A 9540-nucleotide genomic window follows, 5' to 3' on the forward strand; every position below is an offset into this window, starting at 1 on the left:
TACAACGTCTTTCTTCCCCAGCCCAAACAACCAAGTAGTAATCCCTGTGGGCACAAAAACTCATTGCTATAGTATCCAATGGGTTTTTTTGATGGTGCTTCACAAAAAGACGTATGTGCTTGTGGGGTTTGGATATCCATTAATGAACAACTAAACTACAATCTCTACTAGAGTTGAGGAAATGAAACCAACAACAAAGCGGAAGCAATGGCACTTTGGGGTCTATTATGGTTCAGTAATTTCTTAAACATCCCCATCTTACATGTACATGGAGATTCCAAGATCATAATCAATCATGTATTAGGAAAGGCTTCCATTAACAACCCTCTTTTAATAGAATGGATGAAGAGAATTGAGATCTACTGGGAACTTCAAAATGGATACTCAATCTAACACATAAGAAGATCTCAAAACCAGCAAGCTAACAGATTATCAAAAAAGGTTTGTCTCAAGAACTTGGTAAATGGCATATGGACATCTTCTGGGAGAACAACGTCTATGTCATGGATGACCTTCTTCTTCCAGGGATATAGACTTCTATTGGGCAATACTGGTTTTTGTTCTTGACCCTGTTGATGGATAATCGGCTCCCTGGCCACTAGGCATAAAACAGTGTCCTCTGCAATGGGGAATTTTTTCTCCTTCATAGATTGTGCTTTTTTTTTTCAACAGGAATATAATGTAGCACTGTGGGCTGTAATCTTGTTAATTTTGCTTTCAGTTCATATTTTACAATCCCCTATACATAGTTTGTTCAATGAATAGACCACTATGTTATATCCTTATTGAGGGTAGGTGGTACCTGCATTTACAACATGTTGCTACTTCCTATGACAATTTGGTAATTGTTTTGTTGGAACAACTACTATTTTTGTAAATTCCACTGTGATAATAATATAAATTGTGCTTTTTTTCATACTAAGAAAAAAAAAAAAAAAGTGATCACTGTGTAACAGGGAGGTTTCAAAAAATGATCACCTTCTTAAATTCCTAGAGGGTGACTTATGACACCTTTGAATAAACATATACCATGGACATGGAATGTCGACCTTTCTTGTAGAGCCCGTGCATGAATGAAGTTGAGCTAATGACTCGTCTTGGAGGTAAACTTCGAGCTATGTCATGGTGACTGTGACTTGGAGGCTACACAGTGCAACGCTATTCACAATGGTATTCGTAACCTTCCTTTGGTCAACAAATTTACTCTTCCTTTAAAAATTGTTGAATAAAGGATTGTTTTCTTCAATATTACTAATCAGTTAAAGAAGATTACATTAGGGACATCATCATTAAATCACTTGAGTGACATTAAATTAAACAAGACTAATTCACAAAAACTGAACTAGGACACTTGGATGGATAGTTATGGTTGGAATTAGATTCTCCAACATTTGTTTCCTGACAGTTGTTGTTATGCCAAAATGCAAGTTCCCATAATAAGCTACAACATATTTCTCCTATTCAGAAGATTCCAAAATGAATGCTTCATAACCTGGGAAATCTCATTGACCTCAAATAGGTTATTGACTCTAAACTATTGTGATCCATATTATTATTGTAAATGTCTTTCTTATTAATCACATCATTAGTTTTTGGTCAACAATTCGAACCATCTAATGTGGTTCATCTGTAGGACGAAGGTATATTGTCAACTTTAATGTGCATGTTCTAGATAATTCTTACTAACGCATATGAAAGGTTTTAATCCTGGGATTGAATGCGTACCTGAAATCCCTGCACACCACCATTCTCTTTGTAATGCTGCTAAAATGTGACGTCAATAGCAGCTTCCTGCACAACATGGATTCCATGAGCATGTGGTTAAGTCCCTAGGCTCTCAGCTTTAGGTTTACAAATACATCTAGGCCATATAGAAATCCCTTAGCTGAGCTGAGCCCAATGGCCCCATGGTCTTCACATTCAATGCCAATTCTTTGCATTGCAAACTCCAAGTTACATCACCAACAATCAAGATGAAAATATCAAAATAATTTATGATCTGTAGGAGGGTTCTTAGGGCTTCAAAGACGAGAAAAAGGCTCTTATCCTTCATAAATTGGTCAATCATGCCCATAATTAGTTGGGCTTCCATTGACACATCATTCTTTAATTGGAAAGCAACATCGAAATCCTTAGCTAGAATGAAGAAACCTTCATCGACACCATTAATGACAATGTTGGCATTTTGCAGTGGTAGTAGGTACATATTTGTGGCATACCATCCCATTCAGTTCCAAATCAAAGTACGAAATCCTGATTTCCAATGTGCTGGTAGAAATCAAGCCACATTACAAACTTGCCAGTATTTTTGATACTACATGATCCACTGCCATTCAAGGCCACCTAGCTATTTATTGATAGATATCCAAGGAAGAAGAATTGCAAGGTCATATGGCCCAAGAAAATGAAAACCAACAACATGGAGCACGAGACTGTAGGCCAGTATTTCCAGTATGCCCTTGCGATCTTCATCTTGATCTTGTTCATTCAATCACGTTCTAGAGTCTCTAATATGGGCTTCTCTGATTTGATCATGGTTGTTGAAAGCCATCATTGTTGTCAGAAATATATATGAAATTTACCATTCATTTAGATGTATGGGTTGTCTCAACCTCTAAGATGATTGCTAGAGATATTCAAGACTTAGAGAGAATGAATCATGGATCCACCCTAGACCCTTATAAAACCTTAATTGTCATGGAGTCATAACTTGCTTTGATACCACTTATCCAGATCTTGGAGGCTAATATCCATGAACCATGAATGTTGAGAGAAAGAGGAGATAAAACTTACACATCTACCCAAATATTAAATAGAAACTACATAGTGAATGCCTCATAAGAAAAGAAGATAAATTTGTATTAAATGCTATGTTGTTGTGGACTAATTTATTCTTTTGTAAGGCGAGGCATGTTACTGATAATATTCCCAATTCCTTATTGAGTTACAAAATTCAATACCATCGGTAAATATCATGGGTGGATACCATTTTCCATTCAAATCACGAGGGAATGGGAGGAAAAATATTTCTCGGAGAACAAGTTAACTTGTCTACAAGAGCCAAATCTTATGGCACTCATGGGTCAACTTCTGTTGTTGAGGATCTAGTCATCTCCACTATGATCAATGGACCTTTCATGCTAGCTAAGTCTTTGGAGCTAATTTTTTTCCCACCTAAGGGTGTTCTCTACAAATCAACACATAACCCCAATGCAAGGGCTACTCGACACTACAATATTGTTCAAGACTTACCCCATGTTCCCTATGTCATGTTTTCCTTGGAGATGTTGCAGGGATTTCCTATGCAATGTAGATCCTTCTTGACTTCTATTAGAGGGGTTGACCCCTCAGAGTCAAATTTGATAACAGTTGACGTCGATACCCATCATTTCAAATTATCCCATTAGGTCACTTTTCTAATGTCGATGCACGTGTTTATGTGAGATGTACATTGCACTCTTGTGGATAAGGTATTTTCCACTTGTAACACTGAATCATCATGCTGGAAATCCCTCAGTTCTCCAAAACTCATTAAGTCAAGTACCATGCTTCAATCCTTTGATGGACATACCTTCGTGCCTCAAGGTGTTCTTCTAGCATTTTCCATCGAGCTCTGGGGAAAGACAGTTACTATCAATATAGAAGTTGTTAACACCCAATTGGATTATGATTTTCTCCTTGGTTGTAGTTAGTTCTATGCTATATCTGTTGTCATGTTATTGGTTTTTTGTATCTTCACGTTCCCCATGAAGGCAAGATCATCACAATTGATCAACTTGATTACTCTATAACAATGACCAAGTACACCACTATATAGACAATACAATGCTAGAACCCTCCAACCTATGAAAATGTCGACATGGGTCTATTTAAAATCTCATCACTCATTTGTGTCTTTCCTATACTCCCACCCGACATTCCTTCTACTTTTGGGGCTCCCATGCACATGATCTCTTCCTTCAGTAGTGGATCCTATCAGTCATCTAATCCTTGGGTGGTGCCTTCTCCTTTGGATGTTGATTTGTATGGTGAGCATATGTTGTCTTTAGTGGAAGAGATTATCTCTCCCACAATCCTATTAATACCTCTTGACACTAATAAGAAACTCCATCCCAATATGAAACTTGATTTGTATTCATTTTCCATAAGGGTCATCACTCTGCCAATTCCACATGACTCCCTAGACTCAAGGGAGGCCATGGAATGACTTTCTAATTCGATAGAGAATGTAATGCCTTTTGATGCCTCTATTCTCCCTCTATTCAAATTTGACGTTGTTGTAGTAGGGTCAAATCACTAAATCACTTTTTTTCTCAAGTGTTACTCTTTGTAATCTAAACAAAGGAGTTTGTGTTTAGCCATATGCCTCACACCTCTAGAATAAAAAATGTTCCCACATAAAGGAGAAATGCCAATATGTAAATGACACATTCAAATATACATTATGAAGAGATCCTTTTTTTCTTCAAAAAAACATCTTTATTATAAATTGTTTTCCTCACAAGATTTTCATTTTTTAAAGATAATGGAGGCAAATATTTAATGCATGGCCCTCCTTGTGATAGTTAATGCATATGAGTTTCTTCTTCTAAGAGGACTTAGAATTCTCCTCCTTAAGGTAGTCATATAGGAGGTCAAAAAAACTGATGTGATTACGATTAGGGAATTAATAAAATAAGATAACCAAACCTTATTCTGCTTTAAAATCACCAAAAACAAATTATGAATATTATATATAATCATTGAAAATTTCAATATTTTTATAAAAATATAACCAAACCTTTTATATTTTACATATGAAAACTAATGGAATTCACAATTCACAGCACAATCTTAAAAAAAACCCTTCAAACTTATAATAACAAACTTGTAATAATAAATTAACAAATGTATCACATGAATTAAAACAACTTTAACCGACAAAAGACGGTCCACTCAACCATCAAACCATATTTTCTTTCACATGTTCACGTAGTTTCAAGACTAGTACTGCTACATCGACATTTTATACTTAGTATTCATTACCTTCGAACAGTGGAAACCCACTCAAACTATGTTTTGCATCTACCCGTTCAATTTTAAATGTTGGAGAGGGACACATTCTAAAAATACTGTGTAGCTATGCTTTACTCAACTCAGAGAAATAAGGATGCAACAGAGCACGCTTGGCAGAGATTCTCTTCGAAGGGTCACATACCAGCAGTTTCTGCAGTAATAACAAAACATACATTTGTTTAGAAAAAGCTCCTACACATTTATAAAAATGAAATAGAACTAATAATTATTTGACAAGATTAAGCTCATTTGAATCAATGAGACGAGTTACCGATAACAAATCGAAAGCATCATCATCTAAATCCGGGACTTTGGTTCTGAGATCACAGGCCTCCCATTGAGGAAAAGGATGCCAATAACTGAGTTGTGAAACTCCCGGCCAAACTTCTTCATTTGGAGTTCCGAGTAAGCTTTAAAAATAAAGAATAAAAATGCTTTTAACTCTTGGAGACCATTTAAAAACATTGGTAGACAAATTCAAATTTCAGTAGTAACCGATGTCCGCTCCCTTTCACTCTGTATCAACAATCTTTTACAACATAAAAACTTCCCAAAATATCCGTGACTCCAGAAATATGATGAAAAACGGTTAGAAGAGGACTTGAAGCTTACCTGAAGATCTCCTTAAGAATCTCGAAATCTTTCCATCCCATAAAGAGAGCCTTCCTTCTATACAATTCAGCTAATTCAATACAAAATAGAAGGTAAATATATCTAATAAATATATTAAAAATAAAATTATAAAAATGTTAGATAGTCAAACTGTATCTTAAAAAGGTCCATTCTTTTATATGGGTTTAGACATCCGTTGGAGCCGTTTGACATGCTCTAGGGACTTGCATGAGTATAAGAGCTAAAAAGCAGAGCGACCAAAAACCATAATCCGAGGGGATAGAGTTGTCACACCCTCCTAAGAAAGGTCCATTCTTTTATATGGGTTTAGACATCCGTTGGAGCCGTTTGACATGCTCTAGGGACTTGCATGAGTATAAGAGCTAAAAAGCAGAGCGACCAAAAACCATAATCCGAGGGGATAGAGTTGTCACACCCTCCTAAGAAAGTCATGGCAGCCTGGAAATGTTATTGCAAGGGGCACATACATGATGATTTTCTTGCTTCAATGTCATGTCATGGTTTTAAGCTCTGAGCTTATTTCGATGGTTCATTCCCTGAATGTCCAGCAATCAGACGAATATGGGAGCCCATGGCCGTCTCATGGCCGAATATTTGGATAAGGATGCCGGGTATCCAAAAGCAGCATGAAACACACAAGTTGAAATAAAAACAGTATAACAAAGACAAGTTGAATCAAGAAAGAGATGCTTGCTTCTATGTTGCAGCATGAATGACGTAATTTGGATTCAAAAAGACAAAATCCAATCCATTCCGGTACAAGAAAGGAAAATGAGATTTTTGGAACCTCCGTTGGATTTATTCGTTCTAAGGAAAAGTGTGTTGGAAATAATAATCTCGATCACCGCCTTAAACACAATAACAAACACCATGTTTGCCCAGTGAACTTTTTCACGGTTGCAATTTTGTTTGCAAGCTAAAGGATTAATGTCAGAGCAGAACTTAGAAGTACATAGCTGATCATTTCGCAACACAGCAGATAGTTTAAGATATTTCATGAATTTTAATAAATAGATATGGGCAAACATTTAATCCACAACTCTTGCTCACACTTCACAACACTTGCAAGTTCAGATATTGGTAGGTGCATGAAAACCAGTTTTACAGATTTACAGATATTTACTTCGCAACCCCATCCCATTAATATGTAAATCACAATAATCAAGAATATGTTATGATTGCATGTGGTTTTCATGAATAAATTTACTGCAACCCTTTTTCTTTTTACTCTGTTCATGAATTATTTCATGTGTTTTATTAAGCCTTAGTTAAAGTTTCCATACCCAACCAAAAAAAATCTACCTTGAACCAACTGAATTCACGTAAGACTTACCTTCCCGTAAAATTTCCTATAACAAAGTGAATAAAGTAAAATCTTCCACCTAAAAAGTTGGCTAAGTTTCAAAAGAAAAATTTAAAAGTACATTTAAAAAAAACACAAAGATATCTGAGAAAAACCTAGTAATGGCCAGAGAAATGTACCAAAAATGCAGCCGACATTCCACATGTCAACAGAAAGAGAGTAGGTATCCTGACCCAAGAGCAGTTCCGGAGATCTGTACCAAAACACCCCTACCTGCAAGAATGCTCGATTTGTTATTAAATGATATTCATGAATAAATACCGGTATTTTTATCCTTTTAACTGCAATAAGCATTCTTATTCAATCGGCTCTTTACCCCGTTCGTATAAGCCTGGCTAGATAAATCGGTAGCTCTTCCAAGACAAAACCTTGCGATCTTCAGTGACACAAATTCCTCGGCCGCCGTTTCCATCCATATAGCCTTGGGAGTCAGGTTTCTGCAAAATGGCAGACAAATTCATCGTAAGTGGCATGATAATAATGTCAGACAAATTCATTGTAAGTGTCATGATAATAATGTCAGATAAATTCACAATCATAATAATCACAAGCAAATTCACTGGCTGCAATTATAATAACTTCTTGACTGTAACTACATTGTAGAATCGAAAGGGACAGCCGCAAACTCAACCGTAGACTTTGCGGCCGGTTCTCCGATAACCGAAGAGTTAAGAATGACCCTTTCCGAATCCAGATTTGGGTTAATATGATGGCCCTTTTGAAGAGCCAACAGGATAATGCCAGATTAATTCAAATTCAATGCAACAAAAAAATAACGAGTACAGATAGATTCACTATAAAAACAAATGTAGGTTTTAAAGACCTGAACAAAATATACAAGTAAATTTACCGGTAATAATGTAAGGGTTTTAAGAGCCGGACAAATTCACCAAAGTAATAATTTTACAAATTAACCGTTATAATAATATAAGGTTTTTAAAGGGCCAGGACAAATTCTCTGTAAGAGCTTCCGTAAATATGATAAAAGAGACGAGAGACGAGACAATTTTACCTTTACAACATATTTTTAGTTTTTAAGTTTTAAAGAGCCGAGAAGAACCGAGTCGAATTTGCTTTAATACTTAATTTTAAAGTTTAAAAGAGCCAAATTCAATATAAGGAAGTTCTTAGACAAATCCACTGTAAAGCTTTAACAGGTACACACAAATTCATAGTGGCAGCTTCAATAAAGATTTTAAAAAGACTAGATAACCTGTGGATGACGCCATGGCAGTGCATAGAAGCAACGCCTTTCACCAGCTCGTACATAATTTTCTGTAAAATATCACACCGTTAACCCTCAAAACTACAGTTTTCACATACAATCCCACAGGTTCGGTTAAAGCTTCAAATCTCCATGCAGAAATCGACAAAATCGCCTCGCCGCACCTTGATAACCAGGGGCGGTATTGTGAGCGACCGCTCCCGATATCTTTTGATAAATAAATAGAGATTCGACTTCATATCGTCAAATACCATATGAAGGCGAAAATTGCCAGTTACACACTTACGGCGTTCCACATCTCGCAACCTACAGACATAGATGTCGACAAAACGAGCAAACTGAAATTAACATCCCCGGTCCTGAATGAATTAGTGAGCGAATTCTGCTAAAAATAATAAAATAGTTATACTTGACTATGTTGCAGGCACTGTCCGACAGCATCCGTAAAATTGATATCTCTCTGATATAAGTGGGAGGAATGCCTTGATCATAGTCAGTGTAAACGACCTTGAGAATCACTTCCTCCTGAGTTCCTCGCTTTATGCCCTTATAAATATTTCCTTCCACATCATCTTCTAACAACAGGCACCTACTATACTTCGGAGTGTTATCAAGATTCATGTTACTGCTAAAAATTGAAAACTATAAGCTGATTTTCCCTTCAAACTATGGCGGAGCAGGGTGAAAGCACGCTTTTAAAGGCCCTTAGGGGTGACTCTTCGCCTTCGCTTTCCTGTAGCCATGTCATCCATGGCGTGTTTTGGTTCCTGAAATACAAATATTATTCATTACTGCGAGGAGTTTATGGATTTCACGGCTGTAACCTTACATGTGTTTTATTTCAGTTTGAAATTTGGGAATGATAAATATTTTGTTTTAGAATGATAAAGATTTTGCTTTAAGAAAGAAAGAAAGAAATTATTTTAATGTCCACAAGGCTAAAGATAGCCTATGGGACAGATTGCTTTTTCATCTGCTTGATGTATTCGGCCTTTTTTTTTGTGAAGCTTCACAATAAATGCTCCCGTCTTCTCGACAAACTCGACAAACCCCTCGTTAAATAGATTATCCCAAGAGCTAGCTGCCAGCGTATCTGCATAACTTTCCCTGTTGTCTTTGAAGGCCTCACATTCTAAAATGAAATGTTTTTCTGTTTCCACTTTTCCGGAAGAACAAAAAATGCATACCCTTTCCTCCCACACTTCCTTTGGCCTTTTCCAACGCCCTGTTTCACAACGGAGTTGATGAAAATTAGTCCTTAACT

General features: G+C 36.5%; 1 protein-coding gene across 1 annotated transcript; it reads right to left on the reverse strand.

Moving 5' to 3' along the window:
* Nucleotides 1-4860: 4860 nt before the first annotated feature.
* Nucleotides 4861-9123, reverse strand: LOC149148868 (cyclin-dependent kinase B2-2-like). Its single transcript, XM_089441290.1, has 8 exons — nt 8686-9123; nt 8441-8582; nt 8265-8326; nt 7368-7488; nt 7171-7264; nt 5668-5737; nt 5327-5465; nt 4861-5206 (listed from the first exon to the last, which is right to left on the reverse strand). Exons 1-8 carry the CDS (start codon nt 8895-8897, stop codon nt 5120-5122), a joined length of 927 nt encoding a protein of 308 aa, XP_089297416.1. The 5' UTR covers nt 8898-9123; the 3' UTR covers nt 4861-5119.
* Between the last annotated feature and the right edge of the window lie 417 nt (nt 9124-9540).

The sequence above is a fragment of the Pinus tabuliformis genome, chromosome 9, assembly GCF_031772625.1.
Source record: "Pinus tabuliformis cultivar Carrire ecotype Pingquan chromosome 9, CPIR1, whole genome shotgun sequence".
Classification (NCBI taxonomy): domain Eukaryota; kingdom Viridiplantae; phylum Streptophyta; class Pinopsida; order Pinales; family Pinaceae; genus Pinus; species Pinus tabuliformis.